The sequence below is a fragment of the Eubalaena glacialis genome, chromosome 4 (genome assembly GCF_028564815.1).
Source record: "Eubalaena glacialis isolate mEubGla1 chromosome 4, mEubGla1.1.hap2.+ XY, whole genome shotgun sequence".
NCBI classification, from domain to species: domain Eukaryota; kingdom Metazoa; phylum Chordata; class Mammalia; order Artiodactyla; family Balaenidae; genus Eubalaena; species Eubalaena glacialis.
In genome coordinates, this window is record NC_083719.1 from 55934842 (window position 1) to 55961043 (window position 26202).

A 26202-nucleotide genomic window follows, 5' to 3' on the forward strand; every position below is an offset into this window, starting at 1 on the left:
TTAGCGCTTTAGGCCAAACTACCAAACCAAATTACCATACAGATTGTTTTCATGGTAATATTAGTTGTTTCTTCTTAAATTTAAGGGAAAAGCTGAGTTTCTGACATCTCTGGAGATTTCAGCAAGAAAAGGTTCTGTAGGTTCCAAGGAGATTGGTTTGGCAAAAAAAGAGGCTCAATCAGAAGTTGGACCATCAGGAAGTGTTGGAGAGAAAACCGTAGACGATAATTCTATGTGTTCAGTTGTCGAAGAGCAGTATGTCAGTAAACCAGCAAGGTAAAGTTTTATTTAACAAGTACTTTCAGAATAGTAAATACAAGTAACTTATTCTTAATGGATGTCCTACTTTAACTTATTGATAGAGTAAAAAGATGGTTTGTTAACAGAAGTATTGGTTGTTTTTTATTGGCAGGTCTGTTTCTTTCCCACTTTTGATTTTTATTTACTAAAATTTCCTTTTTTTATGATCTTCTCAGAAAGATTTTTCTTTCCTACATTTAAAATTTCTGGGTGTTGAGTTTGAGTATATTAGACATGAGCAGAAGCCTGACGAAAGAGTAGTACATATTACCTAAATAACTAGGGTGCTGATTCGAATTGGAGTCACAAACACAAGTGAAGGGTACCTTTCTTCCACAGTTTTCAAGGAAAGTGGAAGGGACCCTAAGTTCTAAAAAATGTTGTTCTGTTGGATTTCCTCATTCTCCTTTTTTCTTTTGACCTAATCTGTTTATCCAATAGGATAAACCGTATCACTTTTTGGTCTCATATTCTGTATTTATTGGTCCAGTGTTCTTGATCCCATTTTCTTCTAATAATTTCCAGTGTTGTATTTCATCACCACTTAAATAGCAAGGGGGAAAAATGGGTCAGAATTAAAAACTTACTGTGAAAAATTTGTAGGTGGATAACTAATATTTAACTTTGAGTGAGAAACTAAATCCTAACAGTAAGTTCCGTTCATTCTCGTCATAGCATTAGTGTTTGATAGAATGGGTGGTGGGCATTTTATATTAATGGCTTGAATTGAGATTTCACTTTATAAGTTGGGTTTTCATTAAAATTATTCTTGTGCATGTAATGACTGTGTTGCTATTTTGATTAAACCTCCAGCTCTCCACAACTATTAAAAGAATCAAATTATTCTAAAATTGCTGTGGATCGAAGAACAGCTCTCTCTTCTGCCTCTGAATGTAAGATAGATCGTAGTGAAAGGAGAATGCGTCGAAAGATTAAACCAAACGTCCCCAAAGGGCGTGGATCAAAACGAATTCGGAGTAAGACCTCTAAGAAGGAACCTAGAGCTTCTAAGCCTGTGCTGGTGACTCTTCGAGCTTCCCAGGAAGAAGACGAAGATGATGTGGAAGACTTTGAGTCTGACTATGAAGAAGAAAGCTATCATCTTGCTCCAGAAGAAGTAAACAAAGCTCCAGTGTTTGTACCTGTTGGTCTCAGATCTCCTGAACCGGTTTCTGCTCAGATTGAGGAAACCATGGAAGAGGTAGTTTGAATTTTGAATCCTTGGAACTTTATCTTACTTGTTTTTTGCTTTTAGTGGATCATTATCTCTTCTCTTAGTGATTATTAGGATTTGAAGATTATTAGAGTAATTTGTTTGGGCCCTGCTGCATAGCCTAGGAAATCAGTAGAAATAGGCTTGTGTGATCTCCTGTGTTTACTCAGCCCCTGCAACCCAGGCCCAGCACAAGGTAATCAGTATAACAATACTGAGAGAAATCTAATTTCACTTGTATCTGGGGGCTACTTAATCTCCTTTCTGGTTAATTAAAAAAAAAACAAAAAACTTGGCAGATGTTTTCTATTAACTCTTTGTGGTAAGCTCAAGTTAAGCTCTGGTTGGTAGAGAAGGTAGAAGGGACATATTTCTTTCTCTTTCTTTCTCTCTTTTTTTTTAATAAATTTATTTATTTTGTTTATTTTTGGCTGCGTTGGGTCTTCATTGCAGTGCGTGGGTTTCTCATTGCGGTGGCTTCTCTTGTTGTGGAGCACGGGCTCTAGGCGCGTAGGCTCAGTAGTTGTTGCGCACAGGCCCAGTTGCTCCTCGGCATGTGGAATCTTCCTGGATCAGGTCTTGAACCTGCGTCCCCTGCACTGGCAGGTGGATTCTTAACCACTGTGCCACCAGGGAAGCCCTCTCTCCTTTTTTAATCGTGGTAAATTACAGGTAACATAAAATTTACTGTCTTAGGCATTTTAAAGCCTACAGTTCAGTGGCATTAAGTGCATCCATCCACAGAACTTTTTTTATCTTGAAAAACTACAACTCTGTACCTATTAAACAATAATTCTGATTATTCCCTCCTCTCTAGCCTGTGGCAACCACTTACTCTAGGTCCCTCATGTAAGTGGAATCATACAGTGTTTGTCCTTTTTGTGACTGGCTTATTTCACTTAGCATAATGCTTTCAAGGTTCATCTATACTGTAGCATATGTCAGGATGCCCTTTTTTTTTTTTTTTTTGGCTGCATTGGGTCTTTGTTACTGCACACGGGCTTCCTCTAGTTGCGGTGAGCAGGGGCTACTCTTGTTGCAGTGCACGGGCTTCTCATTGCGGTGGCTTCTCTTGTTGTGGAGCATGGGCTCTAGGCGCGCAGGCTTCAACAGTTGCAGCGCATGTGCTCAGTTGTGGTGCGTGGGCTCTAGGCGCGCGGGCTTCAGTAGTTGTGCACGGGCTCAGTAGTTGTGGCTCGCGGGCTTTAGAACGCAGGCTCAGTAGTTGTGGTGCACGGGCTTAGTTGCTCTGCAGCATGTGGAATCTTCTCAGACCAGGGATTGAACCCGTGTCCCCTGCATTGGCAGGCAGATTCTTAACCACTGTGCCACCAGGGAAGTCCAGGATGTCCTTTTTAAGGGCTAAATAATATTCCATTCAGTATATACAGTACCACATTTTGTTTATTCTTCTGTCAGTGGACAGTTGGGTTGCTTCCACCTTTTGGCTATTATGAAGAACACTGCTATGTACATGGGTATACAAATATCTCTTCTAATCCCTGCTGTCAATTCTGCAAGTGGAAATGCTGGATAATATGGTAAATTGTAAATCGATCTTTAATTTTTTGAGCAACCCCCAAACTGTTTTCCATAGCAGCTGCCTCATTCTACCATCCTATCAATAGTGTACAAGGGTTCCAATGTCTCCACATCCTTACCAACACTTGTTTTTTCTGTTTTTTTTTTTTTTTTTTTTTTTTGATAGTAGCCATCCTAATGGATGTGAGGTAGAGGAACATATTACTTCAACTTACTTTATTATGAAAGCTCCTTACTCTTTTGCCTCTTGGTCTAACTTTGTAACTTCAAAGTTTTCTGTTCTGCCTCAATTTTCAGTAACTCATTTTGCTTATAGAGCATCATATCTGAATCAGTTTTGTATTCATGGTAGATTCAAAAGCCATTTGAATTACAAATAGAATTCCAAACTCACCTTTTTTTATTCATTGTTAATAATACCATGCTAAATGTTATGAAGTTAGTTGGAATGGTTGAAGCTAAATAAAAATGATGTAAAGTGGTTTCTTGTAATTAAAGTTCAAAGTAAAGATAAGGAATTTAAATTTTGGTTGAAACCAAGAAAAGGTAAAAGGAAAGTTAATTTTGTGCAAGGATGGCTGGTTACCACTGCGTGAAAATTCATTTAGCTATATGTTTTGTATTTTACAATTTCTTTGGGTGAAAGGCAAAGTGCTCGTGAAAACTAATATTAGAAATTAACTTCTGAAAATCAGGTTCTAGGATATATCCCTGAATTAATACAGAATGCCTTCTTTTTTGTTTTTTTTAATTTATTTTATTTATTTATTTAGGCTGCGTTGGGTCTTCGTTGCTGCGCACGGGTTTCTCTAGTTGCGGCGAGCGGGAGCTACTCTTCATTGCAGTGCGCGGGCTTCTCATTGCGGTGGCTTCTCTTGTTGTGGAGCACGGGCTCTAGGCACAGGGGCTTCAGTAGCTGTGGCCTCAGTAGTTGTGGCACACGGACCCTAGAGCACAGGCTCACTAGTTGTGGCGCACGGGCTTAGTGGCTTCGCGGCATGTGGGATCTTCCCGGACCAGGGCTTGAACCAGTATCCCCTGCATTGGCAAGCGGATTCTTTTTTTTTTTTTTTTTAAATTTATTTATTTTTGTCTGTGTTGGGTCTTCATTTCTGTGCGAGGGCTTTCTCTAGTTGTGGCAAGTGGGGGCCACTCTTCATTGCGGTGCGCAGGCCTCTCACTATCGCGGCCTCTCTTGTTGCGGAGCACAGGCTCCAGACCAAGCAGATTCTTAACCACTACGCCACCAGGGAAGCCCCACAGAATGCCTTCTTAAATAGCATTGATTATAATAATAGAGCAAGGAAAGCTTAAATTGTATTCTTAATGGCCAGTTTACGAAGGCAGGGAAATTTGTTTATATGTTAGAAAATGTCCCCTTTAGAAAGCGTTGAAATGCAGTGGCATATTAGTAAATCATAAAGGGATCTAAAATATTGATATATACTTCAACATGAACCTTGAAACCTTGAAAACATTATGCTAAGTGAAAGAAACCAGTTATCAAAAAATCATATATTATATGATTCCATTCATATGAAATGTCCAAAATAGGAAAATCTATAGAGACAGAAAGTAGATCAATGGTTGCTTAGGGATTTGGAGATGAGGAGTTAAAGGAGTCGGTATAGGGTTTCTTTTTTGAAGTGATGAAAATGTTCTAAAAGTAACTATGTTGATGGTTGCACATATCTGTGCTTCCATCACCAAAAAACATTGAATTATACAATTTAAATGGGTGAATTGTATGGAATGTAAATTATATCTAGATAAAGCTGTTAAAAAAATAAAGCTTTGAAACTGTGTAGTGCTTACAGAACCAACTTTCAGTTACCTAGAATATTCCCATTATCCCCCCAATCCCAGCTTTTCAGAAAATATTTTGTCTTTTCAAATCACTTGAACTTTTAAAATTCATCCTAGGCCTATAGGATATTAGCAAAGATTTTTCTCTAATTGCATCTGAGCAGACAGACACAGAACACATAGGTGTTACCATAATAAATGTCTCAAAGGTAGATTTTCAAACTTGACTGCTCAGTTTCTACTGAATCACAGTCTTTTATACTCATCTCTCTGTTAATAAGGGAATAGGAGCCAGACTCCCTTCTTTATAGTCTAGGAGATAAATCTTAGTCTTTTTAACCCCCAGACTGTAAGGATCTTTGAAATAAGCCTGCTAAATGAAGAGTAAATGTGAGTGGACTCGTTATTTTACATGGCCATTCATCGCTATCAAGAATCATACAGGTTTTGGGGTTGTGGGAGAGGGTAATTGCCTTGGTGGGTCATGTGTGTGATAAATCTTTTTAAGTGCTTTCAACTCATCTGTATGATAGCACTTGGAACAGTGTATAGTTGATTACATGTCTGTTTTTCTTAGATTGTGAGTTCCTTGTGGGCAGGGACCGACTTGTTTTATTGAGCTTTGTATTCTTGTACCTGTAGCCCTCTAGTTTTTAGGAAGCATTTCATAAATGTTGACAGACTGATGAGAGAAACTGTGGGAAAGTAGGGACAAATTGGGGAGAATGGAAAATGAAATGCTAGGTACTAAGTAGTTTAGCTCTGGAAGTTTTGCTTACTGTTTGTAAGAATCACAGACCCCTCAAAAACATTAAATGTTTCACTTTTGCCAAGTTGATGTCAATCAGTTTAAGAATTACTATATTTCAGTTTTTTAAATCATGTATAAATGTGAATTATTTCTTCAGTTTAATATTTTATTTTATGATTTATTTTGTTTTTCTGTGATAGTATGCAAAAATGAATTAATGAAACTTTTCATTTTGACAGCTTGAAATACCCATGAATATCCCAGATGTAGGATGCATAGCTGTTGTTGAACATCAGCTCTCATCAAACATAGATTTGACTACTCAGGAAATGAAACAAGAAGAAAATTTGAATGCATTATCAATTGTAAGCATCCATTTTAATATGTTTTGTCTTTAATTCTTTGTTTACTTTCAAAAGACTAAGTTTATTTTGAAAGCTTTAGGTTTACAGATGGTTCTTAACTAGTATGATAGAAATTATTCTATTATTTCTAGGAGCTGTTAAGTATGAATGGTAGAAACTAGTGAATAATTCATAGATTTTATATTTAACTTGAAAAGCATAGATTCCTGTGTGTGGGAATAGCTCAATATCTTCATAGACTTATGTTAAAATTCTGATGCATTAAATATATACTAAATGTAAATTATTTAAAACATATTTAGTTGCCTTTTGCTTGGCACTCTTCCTTATTTAGTTGGTATTTATCTTGTTTTTGTAAATGAAGACTTCCAACTTTTTCAAAAACAGTTTTAAGATACAATTCATACACTATACAATTCATCCATTTAAAGTATATAATTCAGTGGCTTTTAGTGTATTTACAGCTATATGCACAGTCAAATTTAGAACATTTTCATCACCTCAGAAAGAAGTCTTATGCCCAGTGGCAGTTGTTCCCCCATTTCCTTCCAGCCTTCCCCAGGCCTAGGCAACCAGTGATCTACTTTTTGTCTCTATAGATTTCTCTATTCTGGAGATATACACACAGTATGGTCCTTTGTGCCTGGTTTCTTTCACTTAGCCTAGTGTTTTCAAGGTTCATTCATGTTGTAGCATGTATCAGTACTTCATTCCTCTTTGTGGTCAAATCATATTCCATATGAATATACTACATTTCCTTTATTCATTCATCTGTTCATGGACATATAGGTTGTTTCCATCTTTTGGCCATTATAAATAATGCTGCTATAAACATTTGTGTACAAGTTTCTGTATGGACATATGTTTTCATTTCTCTTGGGTACATTCCTAGGAGTATAATTGCTGTGTCATATGGTAACTTTGTTTAATCGTTTGAGGAACTAGCAAACTGCTTTCCAAAGCTGCTGCACCATTTTATATTCCCACCAGCAGTGTATGAGGGTTCCAATTTCTTCACATCCTGACAATATTTGTTATTTGATTTTTTGGATCTAACCATCCTAGTAGGTGTGAAATGGTACCTCATTATGGTTTTGATTTGCATTCCCTAATGATTAATGATGTTGAGCATCTTTTCATGTGCTTTTATTGGCCATTTTTGTATCTTCTTTGGAGAAATGTCTATTTGGAGTCTTTGCCCATTTAAAAATTTTTTTGGTCTATTTGTCTTTTTTTTTATTGAGTTGTAAGAATTTTTTTGTATTCTGGATACAAGTTCCTAATCGTATATATGATTTTCAGATATTTTCTCTCATTCTGTGGATTGTCTTTTCATTTTCTTGATGGTTTCCTTTAGAGCAGGGGTCCCCAACCCCTGGGCCGTGGACCGGTACAGGTCTGAGGCCTGTTTGGAACCGGGCCACACAACAGGAGGTGAGCAGCGGGTGAGCGAGTGAAGCTTCACCTGCCGCTCCCCATTGCTCCCCATCACTTTCATTACCACCTGAACCATCCGCCCTCCTCCCCCATCCGTGGAAAAATTGTCTTCCACGAAACCGGTCCCTGGTGCCAAAAATGGTTGCAGACCACTGCTTTAGAGTACTTGGACTTCATTTATCTATTTTTTTCTTTTGTTGCTCATGCTTTTGTTGTCATATCTAAGAATCCTTTCCCAAAGCCAAGGTCCTGAAGATTTACTCCTGTTTTACATTTAAGTCTTTAATCCATTTTGAGTTAATTTTTTTTTTTTTTTTTGGCCATGCCACACGGCTTGTGGGATCTTAGTTCTCCGACCAGGGATTGAACCCGGGCCCCCAGCAGTGGAAGCACCAAGTGCTAACTGTTGGACTGCCAGGGAATTCTCCCCATTTTGAGTTAATTTTTTATATGGTGTGAGATTAGAGTCCCACTTCATTCTTTTGCATATGACTATCTAGTTGTTGCACCATTTCTGTGAAAAAACTGTTCTTTCCCTATTGAATGGTCTTTTATTTTTGTCAAAAATTCGTTGGCTGCAGATATGTGGACTCTCAATTCTATTCCATTGATTTATTTGTCTGTCTTTATGCTGGTGAGGCTCTATTGATTTGTTGCTTTGTAATAAGTTATGGAATTAAAAAGTGTAAGTCATCCTATTTTATTCTGTTTTTAGGATTGTTTTGGCTATCATGGGTCCCTTGCAATTCCATATGAATTTTGAAATCAACTTGTCAGTTTCTACAAAGACGTCAGCTGAGATTCTGGTTGGAATTGCATTGAATCTGTAGATCAGTTGGGGGAGCAGGTGTTGCCCTCTTAAAAATGTTTGAGTCTTTCCGTCAGTGAACATGGGATATTTTCCCATTTACTTAGCTCTTCTTTGATTTCTTTCAACAGTGTTTTGTAGTTTTCAGAGTATGAGCTTTGCATCTCCTTAACTTCATTTTCAAGTATATTGTTATTTTTGAGCTATTGTGAATGGAATTGTGTCCTTAATTTCATTTTTGGTTTGCTTGTTGCAAGTTTGTAGGAATACATTTGATTTTTGTATATTGGTCTTGTATCCTGCAACTTTGCTGGACTCATTTATTAGTTCTAATAGTTTTTTAGTGGATTCCTTAGGATTTTCTACATATAAGATCATGGCATATGTGAATAGAGATAGTTTTACTTCTGTCTTTCTGTATTACTTTTGTAGGGCTGCTGTAACAAAGTACCACGAACTGGGTGGCTTAAAACCACAGAAATTTATTCTGTCATAGTTCTAGAGGCTAGAATTCCAAAATCAAGATGCCCCTGGTGATGGGTCCTTCTGGTGGCTCTGAGGTAGAAATCATCTTGGGCCTTTCTCTTACCTTCCGGCAGTTGCTGGCATTCCTTGTCATTCCTTGGCTTGTGGCAACACAAGTCCAACCTTTGCCTCCATTGCCACATGGTGTTGTCCCTGTATGCGTGTCTGTGTTTCTTTTCTTATAAGGACACCAGTCTTATTGGATTAAGGCTAACCCTAATCCACTATAACCTCATCTTCACTTGATTACATTTAGGAAGACCCTATTTCCAAATAAGGTCACCTTCACAGTACTGGGGGTTAAGACTTCAACATATCTTTCTGAAAGACATAATTCAGTTTATAACACATTCCAGTCTGGATGTCTTTTATTTCTTTTCTTGCCTAATTACCCTGTCTAGAACTCCAGTACAATGTTGAATAAAAGTAGGGGAAAGCATCCAGTCTTTCACCATTAAGTTTGATGTTAGATGTGGTGTTTTTCATAGATACCCTTTTTCAAATTGAAAAAGTTCCATTCTATTCTTAGTTTGTGTGAGTGTTTTATCATGAAAGAGTGTTGGAATTTGTCATATGCTTTTTCTGCATCTCTTGAGATGATCATGTAATTGTCTTTTATTGTATTGATATGATGTATTACATTGATTGAATTTTGGATGTTAAACCACAAGTTGCATCCCTGGGATAAGTTCTACTTAGTCATGGCATATAATTTTTTTTTTGATATTTATTTATTTTCTTTATTTTTTTGGCTGCGTCAGGTCTTCGTTGTGGCACATGGGCTCCAGGGCGCGTGGGCTCCGTAGTTTGTGGCTCTCTTGTTCAGGCACGTGAGCCCAGTAGTTGTGGCACGCGGGCTTAGTTGCCCCGCGAAATGTGGGATCTTAGTTCCCCGACCAGGGATCGAACCCCCGTCCCCTGCATTGGAAGGTGGATTCTTTACCACTGGACCACCAGGGAAGTCCCCATGGCATATAATTTTTATATGTTGTTGGATTCAGTTTGCTAGTATTTTAGTGAGGATTTTTTTGTCCATATTCATAATAGATACTGGCCTATTATCTCTGATGAATCTGACACCAGGTTCTTGTGCTATTAGGAGCTGAAAGCCCTCCAAGTGGGGCCTGCAGGGAGAAGGGACCCTGTTTTCCTGGCTGCAGCAGTCTGAGGTGGAGTCTGCCTCACTGAGCTGGAAGGAGGGAGAGAACAGTCTTAGCTCAAATACCACAGACTTTCACCTTTGTTACTGAATTTTCAACAATTTTATCGAATATATGTGCATCTTACGCCCTTAGGACCATTTCCAGAGGCTTTAAATGGTGGTTCTTTAATAAATTTTACCAGTTTCATTGGGGAGAGGGTCAGCAGAGCTCCTCATGCTGTCATGCTGGACATAGATCCTATAACTTCTTAATTTATTAATATTCATTTAATTTTTAAGCCACCTAGTAGTGTAAAAAATTTGTGATATTGTTCAGACCTTGGTTTCCATTGAGTCAAAACTAGCAGCAGATGTGACTAAAGTTGGATTATGAAATTGAAGAAGTAAGAAGGGCAGATGCTTGTTGCATATGATCAGAATTAAAATTTGCATATAATACAAGCAAAAGGTAAAAGAAGGAGCAAGAGATGAAAATATTTGGCTTTTAAATGATTTCTGTTCTTGTTTATGAAATTTTATGAATAATTATAAATTTCCACTCCATTGAAACCAAAAGCATAGAAAGACCTGTAAAATGTAGTGCTTTGAGATATAGAACATGTGTTTGGGAAAATACCTAAGCTATTACTTTTCTTTTCCTCTTTTAGGAAATGACCACAGGTGAACATTCCCAAGTTGAAACAGGTAACTGTTAATAAGGAAACAGCTAAAAATACTTGGTTAACACCAGCGAACAGAGTGATTTAATAGTGGTGGTAATTAGTAAATGAGTCAGTTTGCTGGAGAATTGAATGAAGAGATCCAGCAGTTTGAATATGTTACCTCTAGGAGAAACTTGGGTTCTTGGAATGCTACTTTAGAGAGTGATTAAATGTTTGATAAAGAAGTATTTATTTTCTCTGATTTGCACAGATGTATTTCCTTTGAAGGTATTAAGTTATTTAACGAGAAGGAGGCATTTTCAGTGAGTAAAAGTCAACAGTTGATGCTCTATTTACAGTATATGAGCTGAATGAAACACTACCCTAGTAAGGGGTTAGTGGTATGGAGGGTTTTGAAACTTGTTAATAGAGGATAAACACCTAAATTAAAATTCTTTTCTAAGCAACCAAACATAAATTTCCCGATTCATTCTTCTATTTGAATGTTGATCTGGTTTTTCACAAGGTACCAATGATGGAAGCACTGAAGCTGCCATAACTTTACTTACAATGGGAGGTCTGGTGTTGCAGTCAGAGATCAGTACAGAACAGAGTGACGGTAAGAATAAAAGATAAGTCCTACCAAAAAAAGAAACCTTTAAAATCCAACTTTTAAGAAATATACCCATATTTGAATATTAAGTGAATATCTGCCTTTTACATTTGAAGTTGGCATCACTGTGTTATTTTTCCAGAAAAGGTAATATGTATGCATTGATCCATCCTACTTACTTAGCCCTCTAATGGCCTCCATTTCCATATAGTGCACTGGGTTTATTAAGGATAATTTGTATTTGTAGAATAGTTAATCTAGTGAATCCTCTACCTTTATCATCATAAACATCATTGGTTAACTGAACTCCTTGATCACTGATCTCTTCATACATGTTTCTTTAGCAAAGGAGCCGCTGCTTTAGATAGTCTTCACAATTGCATGACAGTCAAATACAGTATGAAGGGGCAATAGTAGTCATTGAGATAATTTAGTTTAGACTATTCTGTTAGTTTGGACTGAGCCAAAAAATATGTCAACCCAGACTCTTAGGCTATGGTCTTTACTATCAAAGTACCTTCTACTTTACATTAAATGGATAATCATGTTACTTATAATCCTGTTAATCATTGTAACTGCTGATGAGTGACCTGCCATTTGTTTTAAGTGTCAGATTTCTTGGCCCATAACTATATATTTATCAGGAAAGTCTCTGATTTGTGTTCCCTATAGAGCTCCTTTTTCAATGGCAGAGTATTGCATTGTAGCCTGTCACAAATGTCTAGAACGTAAAATACAGGTTTTAAAAAATTATAAATGAAGATAATCCTATCTGGAAATTCATCTGAGGTTATATAGTTACTGAAAGTAACAAAAAGATTTATTTTTAATTATAATAACAGAAAAGTTTCAGTCTATAAGAATTATTAAACTTAGAACATGTCAAATCTCTGGCATGAAATATGAGGTGATAAATTTAAAGTTGGAGCCAAAAAGAGCAGACTTTAAAAATAACATAGTTTCTCAAATGTGTTTTACCCATTTTATCATTCTGCTAGTCCTCTCCTAATGAATTGAATAAATCTTTAACACATTGCTTACTCAAAAAAAAAAAAAAAAAATTAGGGAATTCCCTGGCGGTCCAGTGGTTAAGACTCCCTGCTTCCACTGAAGTGGGCACAGGTTCAATCCCTGGTCGGGGAACTAAGATCCTGCATGCTGCGTGGTGTGGCCAGAAAAAAAAAAAAATTAAAAATAAAAATAACAGAATTTTACCGTTGCTGCATGTTAAAGGATTTATTTGGACATCTATTTGTATTTGGTCAATTTTAATTTTCTCGTTTTTTCTGCAGTAGGAGTATGTGTACTTCCTGATGTTCATTCAAACGATAAAAGCCATATTCCGTTTTGCCCAGATAATACAAATCTCAAAATTGTTCATGAATGTCAGGAACCTTCTTCACCTATCCGTAGTACATCTCCATCAGTAGAAGAAAACAAGATTATATTGGATGAACAAAGTACTAAAGAAGAAATTGGTTTAATGGAAGAAGTAAAGGAAAACTCTATATCATCCAGGTTTATTTTGCTTTATTAAACTATTATTGTTTTTTGAGTTTTACAAAATAAATTAGTGTTCAATTAATAAATATATATAAACCAACCATCAATTTGGCCAATAGCTTTGAGTAACAAATAAATGTAAGGTGGGCAGTGCTAATTTTTCACCCTTTAAAGTAAGGTTTAGCAGATTTTGATTTTAGTTTAATGGTTTGCATATTAAAATTACCACAATGGGTGTTTTAAGCTTTAATGAAACAGTTTTATGTAAATATAGTCCCAGTTTTACAGACATGGTCCAGATTCTTACACAGAATCCTGAGAGAATTCTTACACAGTTGATCAATTTCTCTTTCTTCCCATCTCTTTCTAGGACAACTTCAGAAGTGACCAATAATTTGAGAATGAGAAGTAGATTTGCCAAGCCTAAGCCAAATCTTAAGAAAATTTTAGGGACCAGCAGGTTTGGTGCTCATCAGGAAGTTCCCAGTTTGTTTGTATCTAAAGGAGAAGTGGAAATTCAAAGAGGTAAACTTTGTTGTTCCCTTGAAAGTTACAAAATTACTTTGACCCAAGAAATTTCATTAGCATTTCAAATGGAATATTCAGTTGTTACAATTATTTTAACTATTAAAAAGTTAAAACATACAGGAAGTAGAATGAGCTATAAAATAAATACCCATAAACCCACCAACTAGTTTCAGTGATTATTACCCTTTCACTGTATTTACTTGATCAAACTTTCTCTTCATATATATTTTTTTCTGTGTGTGTTTATACATGAATACTCAAGCAAACATTTCTTAGGCATACATGCATGTGGCAAAAAATAAGACAGTACCCAAAAGTCAAAAATTTTAAAACCTCCCTCTTCCTTGGTTCCCAGCCCCTAATCCCATTTCCAGTATCAGTTTTTATTGTAGACTTCTAAAAATGTTTTATACCATAAGCATCTAAATAAGGGTGTGTGTATATACACACAAGCACCCATATATATACATACACACATACATATATATGTATACACATGTATATTCCTTTCAGCAAGAACAAAAATATATGTATACTATATCATATATACTATTCAGCACTTCTTAAAAATAACAATTTTATTGAGATAAGTCACATACCATAGAATTCACCCATTTAAAGTGTACAAGTCGGGATTTCCCTGGTGGTCCGGTGGTTAGGACTCCACGCTTCCACTGCAGGGGCACGGGTTCGATCCCTGGTCAGGGAACTAAGATCCCATAGACTGTGCTGAGTGGCCAAAAAAAAAAGAAAAAAAAAAGTGTACAATTCAATGGTTAGTATATTCAACTTTTGCGTATTATAAATAATGCTGCTAAGAACAGTCATTTATAAGTTTTTGTGTGGACATATATTTTTATTTCTCTTGGGTTTATACCTACAAGTAGAATTGTTGGGTCATGTGGTAATTCTGTGTTTAACCTTTTGAGGAACTGCCAAACTGTTACAAAAGTGGCTGCACCATTTTATATTTTCACCAGTATTTGGTGAGGGTTTCAGTTTCTCTGCATCCTCCCAGACACTTGTTATTATTTGTCTCTTTGAGTATAGCTATCCTAGTGGGTGTGAAGTGCTATCTCATTGTGTGTGTGTGTGTGCGTGTGTGTGTGCGCGCGTGTGTGTTTTAATTGGGGTATAATTGCTTTACAATGTTGTGTTTTTGCTGTACAACGAAGTGAATCAGCTATATGTATACATATATCCCCTTGCTCTTGGACCTCCCTCCCACCCACCCACCCCCCATCCCACCCATCTAGGTCACCGCAGAGCAACGAGCTGAGCTCCCTGCACTATACAGCAGGTTCCCACTAGCTATCTGTTTTACACATGATAGTGTATATATGTCAGTCCCAATCTTCCAATTCATCCTACCCCCCCTTCCCCCCCGCTCACGTCCACACGTCCGTCTGTTCTCTACGTCTGCGTCTCTATTCCTGCCCTGCAAATAGGTTCATCTGTAACATTTTTCTAGATTCCACGTATATGCATTAAAATATACAATATTTTTCTCTTTCTGACTTACTTCACTCTGTATGACAGATTCTAGGTCCACCCACGTCTCTACAAACGACCCAATTTCATTCCTTTTTATGGCTGAATAATATTCCATTGTATATATGTACCACATCTTCTTTATCCATGCATCTGTTCATGGACATTTATGTTGCTTCCATGTCCTGGCTATTGTAAATAGTGCTGCAGTGAACATTGGGGTGCATGTGTCTTTTTGAATTATAGTTTTCTCAGGGTATATGCCTAGTAGTGGGATTGTTGGGTCATATGGTAGTTCTATTTTTAGTTTTTTAGGGAACCTCCATACTGTTCTTCATAGTGGCTGTATCAATTTACATTCCCACCAACAGAGCAAGAGAGTTCCCTTTTCTCCACACCCTCTCCAGCATTTACTGTTTGTAGATTTTTTGATAATGGCCATTCTGACCGGTGTGAGGTGATACCCCATTGTAGTTTTGATTTGCATTTCTCTAATAATTAGTGATGTTGAGCGTCTTTTTATGTGCCTCTTGGCCATCTGTATGTCTTCTTTGGAGAAAAGTCTATTTAGGTCTTCCGCCCATTTTTTGATTGGGTTGTTTGTTTTTTTTTGATACTGAGCTTCATGAGCTGTTAGTATATTTTGGAGATTAATCCCTTGTCAGTCGCTTCGTTTGCAAATATTTTCTCCCTTTCTGAGGGTTGTCTTTTTGTCTCGTTTATGGGTTCCTTTTGTGCAAAAGCTTTTAAGTTTAATTAGGTCCCATTTGTTTATTTTTGTTTTTATAGTCATTACTCTAGCAGGTGGGTCAAAAAAGATCTTGCTGTGATCTATGTCAAAGAGTGTTCTTCCTGTGTTTTCCTCTAAGAGTTTTATAGTGTCTGGTTTTACATTTAGGACTTTAATCCATTTTGAGTTTATTTTTGTGTATGGTGTTAGGGAGTATTCTAATTTCATTCTTTTACATGTAGCTGTCCAGTTTTCCCAGCACCACTTATTGAAGAGACTGTCTTTTCTCCATTGTATAGTCTTGCCTACTTTGTCATAGATTAGGTAACCATAGGTGTGTTGGTTCATCTCTGGGCTTTCTATCCTGTACCATTGATCTATATTTCTGTTTTTGTGCCAGTACCATACTGTCTTGATTATTGTAGCTTTGTAGTATAGTCGGAGGTCAGGGAGCCTGGTTCTTCCAGCTCTGTTTTTCTTTTTCAAGATTGCTTTGGCTATTCAGGGTCTTTTGTGTTTCCATATAAATTGTAAAATGTTTTGTTCTAATTCTCTGAAAAATGCCATTGGTAATTTGATAGAGATTGCATTGAATCTGTAGATTGCTTTGTGTAGTATAGTTATTTTGACAATATTTATTCTTCCAATCCAAGAACATGGTATATCTCTCTGTTTGTGTCATTTTTGATTTCTTTCATCAGTGTCGTATAGTTTTCTGAGTACAGGTCTTTACCTCCTTAGGTAGGCTTATTCCTAGGTATTTTATTCTTTTTGTTGCAGTGGTAAATGGGATTGTTTCCTTAATTTCTCTTTCTGATCTTTTGTTGTTCGTGTATAGGAATGCAAGAGATTTCTGTGCATTAATTTTGTGTCCTGCAGCTTTACCACATTCACTGATTAGCTCTAGTAGTTTTCTGGTGGCATCTTTAGGATTCTCTATGTATAGTATCATGTCATCTGCAAACAGTGACAGTTTTACTTCTTCTTTTCCAATTTGGATTCCTTCTCTTTCTTTTTCTTCTCTGATTTCCATGGCTACGACTTCCAAAACTATGTTGATTAACAGTGGTGAGAGTGGACATCCTTGTCTTGTTCCTGATCTTAGAGGAATGCTTTCAGTTTTTCACCATTGAGAATGATGTTTGCTGTGGGTTTGTTGTATACGGCCTTTATTATGTTGAGGTAGGTTCCCTCTATGCCCACTTTCTGGAGAGTTTTTATCATAAATGGGTGTTGAATTTTGTCAAAAGCTTTTTCTGCATCTAATGAGATGATCATATGGTTTTTATTCTTTAATTTGTTAATATGGTGTATCACATTGATTGATTTGTGAACACTGAAGAATTCTTGCATCCCTGGGATAAATCCCACTTGATCATGGTGTATGATCCTTTTAATGTGTTGTTGGATTCTGTTTGCTAGTATTCTGTTGAGGATTTTTGTGTCTATGTTCATCAGTGATATTGGCCTGTAATTTTCTTTCTTTGTGATATCTTTGTCTGGTTTTGGTATCAGGGTGATGGTGGCTTTGTAGAATGATCTTGGGAGTGTTCCTTCCTCTGCAATTTTTTGGAAGAGTTTGAGAAGGATGGGTGTTAGCTCTTCTCCAAATGTTTGATAGAATTTGCCTGTGAAGCCATCTGGTCCTGGACTTTTGTTTGTTGGAAGATTTTTAATTGAAGTTTCAATTTCATTACTTGTGATTGGTCTGTTTATATTTTCTGTTTCTTCCTGGTTCAGTCTTGGAAGGTTGTACCTTTCTAAGAATTTGTCCATTTCTTCCAAGTTGTCCATTTTATTGGCATATAGTTGTTTGTAGTAGTCTCTTATGATCCTTTGTATTTCTGCGGTGTCTCATTGTGGTTTTGATTTGCATTTCCCTGTTCACTAATGATGCTGAGTATCTTTTTATGTGCTTATTTGCATATCTTCTTTAGAGAAATGTCTCTCAAGATCTATGCTCATTTTATTTTATTTTATTTTTTAAGATTTTTTTTTTTGATGTGGATCATTTTTAAAGTCTTTATTGAATTTGTTACAGTATTGCTTCTGTTTTCTTTTTTTTTTTTTGGCTGTGAGGCATGTGGGATCTTAGCTCCCCGACCAGGGATCAAACCCGCACTCCCTATATTGGAAGGCAGAGTCTTAACCACTGAACCGCAAGGGAAGTCCCTATGCTCATTTTAGAATTGAGTTATTTGTCTTTTTATTATTGAGTTCTTTATATGTTAGTGCTGTTTTTAAAGATTAATATATTGACAAAAAATCTTTCTGTATGATTGCATAGTGCTCTTATTTCATTTTTTCAATAGCCTCACTATATTTTCCATGTCCCCTCCCTGCCAAGGTCCCAATCCCTTAGGGTACTAGTGGGAGCAGGAAAAGCAGTGTAAGTGGTGGGCTGCCTAGATTATATTCAACCCCATATGTAGAAGATCTGGATAGTAAGCATCATCTTTTCCCTGTTTTGGGGTTCTTGATCTCTGGGATTTTCTTTTAGCCAACAGTTCCTGTGGTTCAATTAGTTAATTCATTACTTTGGCTTGAGCGGTACCTGGAAGGTCTCTCAGTGTGCAGACCCCAGTTACCTCTTTTATACAGACATCATTTTCTTCCGCTTTGTGACATTATTCATTACAGAACAGCTTCCTCCCTAACACTTCCCCCAAGGTGGAACCAGCCAGGCCTCATGTGTACCGACCTCTAAACCTCTTCTGTATGTGGGTTTCTGATTATACTGCTATTACAGTAAAGTAGAGATACAATAGCTGCGGCTGCCAGGAGTGAAATATGTGCAGTGCAGACTCATTAATTATCTCATTTATGTTAAAAAGTGTAATTGACCCAGACCACCTTTTTGCCATGTGAATAAGCTTGCTTTTTGGATTAAGAGAAGTTTGGAAGAGCCACTATGTAGTGATCTTTGAAAAAAGAATATGTTTCTAATATGGAGATTTTGACTTTACTATTTTGGGCTATATTTTAAATGTGTTTTTTATTTAAGAAACTGAGAAAAATGCTTCTAAAGGAAGAGAATTAGAAGATAAAAACCTTGAATCAGTTACAACAGCAGAGAGTAAGGCACAGAGCAAATTGGCATCTGTACACGGTATTGAAGAAACCAGTATTTCACAAGAAGCACGCCTAACTGGAAGGTAAAAGAGGAAAGATATTCTGGTATTTGATTTATATTCTGTGTCAACTATAGGCATAAGCAGTAGCTGTAAGAATTTGTTCTGTTGCATTAAATATATCTTAAAAGTTTGAAAACCATTAAATTAGATGAACTTTGACATACCTAGCTCTAAACATAGTTCTGTGGTTGTCTCCTTGATTTCAGATACATACTAATCTGTCTTTCAGAGATGAAGATGAAGAAGGGAGGTCTGCAGAGGTTCAGCTGTCTTCATTTGCCCCTGTTGTTTCGTCTGAGTCAAGGCCCCACACACTTGGTTTGGGTATGGGTCTTGGTGAGAGTTCTTTCGAAGAGCCCCTGGGAAAGGACTCTAACGGAGACAGTGTGCTTATACTTCATGTGCCAGAGGTAAAAGAATGTAAAATATAACGGGGTGGCTAGCTGTTTATTCCTTATTGAAAATGTTAAATTCTAATTTACACACAATAAACTTTACCCTTTTTAGTGTTCAGTTCTGCAGATTTTCATAAACATATATAATCGTATAACCAATACATGAACAGTTCCATCACTCCCCAACTTTTCCAGGGTCCTTTTTTAGTTACTCCTTCTCTCCACCCCCCACCTCTGACAACCACTGATCTTTTTTTTTTCCCTATAATTTTGCGTTTGCGAGAATGTACTGAATATGTTTTTAGTCTCTGGAACATAGAGATAAAATAACCAATACCTAGCTTTGTTGTAAAAGCTTGAAAAAGGAAGTGTTTTGTACAGAGAGAACTCTTGCTTCTTAGCCCCTGGATCTGAGAAGTTCATTCTCAGAGCAAGTGTTTATTGAGATGTTGTGTGTGCAATACTGTGTGAGATACTTGGAATACAACCTTGTGAGGAACAGATGAGTAAATGAATGGTTAAACTCAGTCTGATAGGTGTTATGAAAGAGAGTTGTGTGAGACTCAGTTGGAGTGGCCCTCAACCCAATCCAGCGAAACTAATCTGGTGGGGGCAGTGGGCGGAGCCCAGGCATTAGCTTTTTTTTTTTTTTTTTTAAAGTTCCCCAGGTTATTCTAATGTGCATCTAGCACTGAGCAAATCCTTGATCTGGAAGAACAAGTATGAATTAGCCAGTTACAGGGAGAGGAACATGTACAAAGAACAAGTGTGAAACAGTATGACATGCTCAGGGACTGTATAAGTAGCTGTGAGTGGAATATAAATGAAGAAAGTGCTTAGAGATGAAGTTAGGTAGCCTGGGGACAGATCATAAAATGAATTTTTATGGCTTGCTAAGGAGTTTGGGTTACATCCAAAGTTATGGGATTTTCCCCTACCCCCCCAACTTTTTAATTTTTACTTTTTATTTTGAAATAATTTCAAATTTAGAGAAAAGTTGCAAGAATCTTACATAGAAATCTGTGAACATTTTGCCTCATTGCGTGCATACCTAGCTCTAAACATTATTCTCTCTCTGTGTTGCTCTCCATCTTGGTAGGTACTTTAAAACAACTAAACCATCTGAAAGTAAGTTGTAGACATGAGCCTTCACCCACAAATACTCCAGCTTGTATCTAAGACCAAGGACATTCTCTTACAGAAAAATGACAATACTATTACCACACTCAATATTACCATACTACCTAGAATTGATTTAATAATAATGTGTAATATACAGTTGCAGCCAAACCTCTTACAGTGCATTTAGCTGTCATTTCTTCTTACTTTTTTAATCTAGAGTAGTCCTCTTGCCCTTTTTCCTCTTTTGTGTACTTGACATTTTAGAAGAGTCCAAGCTAGTCTATAATCTGGATTTCTTTTACTGCTTCCTCATTATTAGATTCAGGTTAAACGTTTTTTTGCAAGAGTACTACATAGGTGATGTTTTGCTCTTCTTTTGCATCATATCAGGGGACACATAATGTTGGTTTGTCCCATTATTGGTGTTGCTGACTGATCACTTGGGTAGAATGGTACCTACCAGTTTTCTCCATTATAATTGCATCTTTTCCACTTAGTAAGTAATTTAGTATGCACTGATGATTCTTGCCTGAATCAATTACTGACATTGTTGGTTGCAAAATGAAAGTTTTAAGATCTTAAGCAGTAGAGAATTACAATTGGAATTCCATTTTAGAGAAAACAGTGTTTACAGTTTTGTGGAAAACAGATTGGAGGGAGCCATGCTGGGGGCAAGGAGACCAGTTTGCTTCCATATACATGTCACCTACTAATGGTACAGTGGCTGCTGTGATGGGGATAGAGAGAAGATAGAAGGGTTTGGATCTCCCTTTTCTGTTACTTCAAAAATCATTTCATAGCCTACACGTATTTAACAATTTAGTCATAATTCCCTTGTGTATATATATGTGTTTATTTAAATGAATCAAAATTTTATTGGTACAACTAAAAGTTTCAAAACACTTGAAAAATTCTATATATAGATTAGATAAGTTGTTGAGTTTTGAAACAGTAACTGTTCACAATATCACATTGTCAGGAAAACTTTTTAAAACTGAGATTTGGTCAACCTCACTCTTTCATTTTAATTTTTTATGGCAGTGTAGTATTCCAGAAGTCCAACAAGAGAATATAAACAATCCTCAAGACCTAACAGGTATGATAATCTGCTTCAGTAGAGTCTTAGAACCTAATAGTATGTTTTTTACTGCCCATTTGACTATGGAAAAACAAAGCAGTTTTTGTTGGTCTATGATGGCCTTAAATTAAAAAAAAAAACAAACAAAAAACTTGAAGTATTTTGTATGTAAGTTTTGTTATTCAGAATTATAAATCTTAAAAAAAAAGGAATTATGAATCTTCTCCATAATGAATCATCTTTATCCTTTACGAAATTTTTATTTATTTGTTTCTTTTTTTTTTAAAGATGTTTTCTGGCTTTATTTATTTATTTATTTTTATTTTTGGCTGTGTTGGGTCTTCGTTTCTGTGCGAGGGCTTTCTCTAGTTGCGGCAAGCGGGGGCCACTCTTCATCACGGTGCGCGGGCCTCTCTTGTTGCGGAGCACAGGCTTCAGACGCGCAGGCTCAGTAGTTGTGGCTCACGGGCCTAGTTGCTCCGTGGCATGTGGGGTCTTCCCAGACCAGGGCTCGAACCCGTGTCCCCTGCATTGGCAGGCAGATTCTCAACCACTGCGCCACCAGGGAAGCCCCTATTTATTTGTTTCTTGATGGGTATAATTTAGTTTTTTATTCTTCGGGATAAGTTGTCATGAGACTTTTTAGAAGTGAAATAAATTAATGATTTTCTGTCATTTCATGGTTCAGCTTTTCATTACTAACTTTTAAACTTTGATAATGAATCTAGTTGCTAATGTACATCAAGAAGGTGAGGATGAACAAGCATTCATTTTAACTCTGGTGGAAATCCCAACCAATGCAGTAGAAGAATTTGCTGATACCACTATGCAGTTAATGCCAAACCCTTTACTGCCAGCCCCCATATTGGTCAAATCAGTGAATACAGAAGAAGGGGGGGACATGAGGTAATGAATCAACTAAGTTGTTTTTGCTAGGGGGAAGGGGTGCTTTATGAATTGAATAGTATTGATTGAACAAGCCATTCACCAGCATTATTTGTAATTGTCGTGGAGATCTTATTTAGTAATTATGTGGTAAATTAGAGAAGAAATTACTGATTTTATATCTGATAAGGATGCCATTTAAATGTATAATATAATACTTTTGTATGAAACTTTGTTGGTATATTAAGTATTTTGAAAGCTAAAAAAATTTAGCAATCTGGATCATAAAATAGCATCTGTTAAAGGTTACTTTGTATACATTTATATATTTTTTAAATTCTGAAATAAATATACATTCACAGAAAGTTGCAAAAATAGTACAAAGGATACATTGTAAAATATTTTTGATATTCATTTTAATTCTTTGCTGTAGAATTCTTAAGTTGTATTTTAATAGTCATTGGTTAAGATGCTTAATTGTCTATCAAGTAACATTAGAAATTGAAGCCTTTTATATTAGGAAGAGGCATTTTAGACTAAAATTTAACCTTACTGGCAAAGAAAACATTATTTTTATGCCTCAGATTTAATTCAATATTATGGAACTTAAGTTGTGAGCTTTTAAGTATGAATGGAGCTCAAAACTAACATTTTTGTGGCCATGGCCATGTATATAATAGTTACTTTGAAGTTTTTTGGCAGTTTTCATTGGAATAGCTCAGGCTTTAACCTCATAAAATAACTAATTTAATGTGTGTGTATTTTCTATGCAGTATCAGTTTTCCAGTAACTTCAGCTGGTCAGGATGACATGTGTTTATCTAATTCTGGAAGAGATGATTCCGAAAAGCCTCCTGCTAATTTGGATCTTGTATCTAGGAAGAGATTTCATTGTAGGCTTGACGAAAGTGACCATGTTCCTCCTGCCAAAAAAAGTTCACTCACTTTAAGAGACGATTGTCAAAAATATACCTCTGAGGTAAGATGGTATCATTAAGCAAGTAAGACGGCCATATTGCAATGGATCTATTTTTCTTTTTCCTTTAGACTCTTTATATAAAGATAGTTCTAATACTTTTTGCCATGAATAATCCAGATAAAACCAGTTTTGGATTTTTACTTTCAACCAGTTCTAGGTGAAAATTGATGGATATTAATCAGAAAACCCATTCCCAGCTCAGTGTCATTGGCTAAAAATTAAGCTGAAAGCATCATACAGATGTGGATCTTGGCTGTATCACTTAACAGCTGTGGGATCTTAGGCAAGATTCTTCACTTCTCTGAATGAGTTCCCTACTGTGTAAAATGGTAATAGTGATATCATCACTACCATTATCATAATGCTTAAAGCTTCCCGTTGCTCTTAGGAATAAAACCAGAACCTCTAAGGCACTGTTTTTGTTTGGCTGTTTTCTGTGTCTAATCTCATCTTGTGCTTGTCTCTGCCTCGCTAGCCATATTGACCATCTTTCAGTTTCTCAAATGCACCGTACTCCTCATGTCCCAGGGCTTTTCTTTTGCTCTCTCTTCATTTATGAAACATTCCCTTGCAAAACACAGACTTCTTTAGCTCAATCATCACTACCTTAGGGACGCCTGACAATACAGTGCAGATTCAATTACCAGCCACTGTGTTGTAAGTTTCTTAAGCACCCTCTTATTTTTGTTTCTGGTAATCATCATAAGTTACTACACTATAGAACAACACTATGGAAAAATTAGAATCTATATTCTCAAAGGGACAGTTGAAGACCAATAGTCCTTAGATGATAGTAGACAACAGAGGCGGTGTATTCTGCCATATCTGATAGGTTAAAAAATGGTATCCTGGAATAGTTTTTAATTTCTCTTATTATGAGTAAGGTTGAACATCTTTTCATATGCTTAAGAACCAGTTGTATTTCCTTTCCTTTGACGTGACTCTATACTCTTTACCCATATTTCAATTGGGTTTGTTGATCTTTGTCTTGTAGATTTGGAGGAACTCTCTGTTTTGTATGTCTGTGATATGAGTTGCAAATTTTTTTTTCTCAGATGGTTGTCTTTTAACTCTACTTTTTGTGATTTTCTCATACAGACTTTTTTTGCTTAACTTTTTAAAAAATTTATTTATTTATTTTTATTTTTGGCTGTGTTGGGTCTTCGTTTCTGTGCGAGGGCTTTCTCTAGTTGCGGCGAGCGGGGGCCACTCTTCATTGTGATGTGTGGACCTCTCACTGTCGTGGCCTCTCTTGTTGCGGAGCACAAGCTCCAGACGCTCAGGCTCAGTAGTTGTGGCTCACGGGCTCAGTTGCTCCGCGGCATGTGGGATCCTCCCAGACCAGGGCTCAAACCAGTGTCCCCTGCATTGGCAGGCAGACTCTCAACCACTGCGCCACCAGGGAAGCCCCTGCTTAACTTTGTAATGAGAAAGTTTTCAAACATTTAAAAAGGTAGACTGGCTAGTATGATGTATCCCTATGTATCAGTCATCCTGTTTGAACATTTTGTCAGCATTCCATGCAGACATTGTTTCATTTTATTTTAAAAGTATATTTAATGACATGGAAAAAAGATCACAGTACATCACTATATGCAAAACTAGGTCACCAGTTTAAAATAGGCCATTTAAAAAGTGATAGATATACATTGGTGTGACTAAATATATAAGAAAAGTATGTATAGTGTCTCTTGGGCCTGTTTGTGGCTTTTATTTTCTAAACTGTTTTCAGCATTTTAATGATAAAAAGTTGCTTATAAGTAGCCGAAGTTATAATTTTAAATTCTAGAATGTATATACACCACACTCAGATAGACATGCAAATACTTTTTATTTTTCTGTAATCAGATATATCAGTCTTTTGGGGAATTCCCTGGCATTCCAGTGGTTAGGACTCGGTGCTCTCACTGCTGGGACCTGGGTTCGATCCCTGGTAGGGGAACTAAGATCTCGCAAGCCGTGGAGCATGGCCAAAAAAAAAAAAAATTTTTTTATTAGTCTTTTTTTTTTTTAAATTTATTTATTTACTTATTTATTTTTGGCTGCATTGGGTCTTCATTGCTGCGTGCGGGCTTTTTCTAGTTGCAGTGAGCGGGGGCTACTCCTTCTTGTGGTGCACAGGCCTCTCATTGCAGTGGCCTCTCCTGCCGCGGAGCATGGGCTCTAGGCACGCGGGCTTCAGCAGTTGTGGCACGTGGACTCAGTAGTTGTGGCACACGGACTTAGTTGCTCCGTGGCATGTGGGATCTTCCTGGACCAGGGCTCGAACCCGTGTCCCCTGCATTGGCAGGTGGTTTCTTAACCACTGTGCCACCAGGGAAGTCCCTATTATCTTTTTATGTATAACTTATGGAGTATGTTATATATTGAAGGTCTACCTTGAATTTAATATAAATTCTTTTAATTAATATTGATTTGTATAGAATTTATTTTGGTTTTAAGAACAGTGGAACCAACTTAATTTTCCCCAGATGCCTATCCGTTTGTCCCAGCACCATTTATTGAATAATTCATCTTTTGTCCGCTGATTTAAAATTCTACTTTTGGGGACTTCCCTGGCGGTCCAGTGGTTAAGGCTCTGAGCTTCCACCACAGGGGGCACGGGTTCAATCCCTGGTCAGGGAACTAAGATCCTGCATGCTGCACGGTGTAGCCAAAAAATAAAATAAAGGTGTATTTTTTAAAAAATAAAATGAAATTCCACTTTTGTCAGATATTAAATTCCCATACATATTTGGGCATATTCCTGAACTTTCCTTTCTTCTTCATTGATTTACCTATTTGTTCTGGAGCTAGTATCACACTGTTTTAATTATTGTAGCTTTTAAGTGCTTTACTGTCTTAAAAAGGGATAGTCTGGGGGCTTCCCTGGTGGCGCAGTGGTTAAGAATCCGCCTGCCAATGCAGGGGACACGGGTTCGAGCCCTGGTCCAGGAAGATCCCACATGCCGTGGAGCAACTGAGCCTGTGCGCCACAACTACTGAGCCTGCGCGCCACAACTACTGAGCCTGCGTTCTAGAGCCCGCGAGCCACAACTACTGAAGCCCTCGTGCCTAGAGCCCGTGCTCCGCAACAAGAGTAGCCCCCACTCTCCACAACTAGAGAAAGACCGCACACAGCAACTAAGACCCAACGCAGCCAAAAATAAATAAATAAAATAAATTAAGAAAAAAAAAAAGAAGGAATAGTCTGTC

At 37.0% G+C, this 26202-nt stretch overlaps 1 protein-coding gene across 3 annotated transcripts in view; it reads left to right on the top strand.

The window, feature by feature from the left end:
* BDP1 (B double prime 1, subunit of RNA polymerase III transcription initiation factor IIIB) overlaps nt 1-26202 on the top strand; it is an 84512-nt gene that overhangs the window by 48813 nt on the left and 9497 nt on the right. For 2 of the 3 annotated variants that reach the window (XM_061189337.1, XM_061189339.1), the window contains exons 24-35: nt 86-276; nt 1114-1501; nt 5852-5977; nt 10557-10593; nt 11077-11169; nt 12456-12681; nt 13037-13191; nt 18420-18570; nt 18779-18959; nt 21108-21162; nt 21873-22050; nt 22803-23007. In XM_061189337.1, the coding sequence (XP_061045320.1) occupies nt 86-276; nt 1114-1501; nt 5852-5977; nt 10557-10593; nt 11077-11169; nt 12456-12681; nt 13037-13191; nt 18420-18570; nt 18779-18959; nt 21108-21162; nt 21873-22050; nt 22803-23007 (1986 nt within the window). Of the gene's footprint in view, nt 1-85; nt 277-1113; nt 1502-5851; nt 5978-10556; nt 10594-11076; nt 11170-12455; nt 12682-13036; nt 13192-18419; nt 18571-18778; nt 18960-21107; nt 21163-21872; nt 22051-22802; nt 23008-26202 lie in introns of those variants that run through there. The other variant, XM_061189340.1, reaches the window with a different exon arrangement.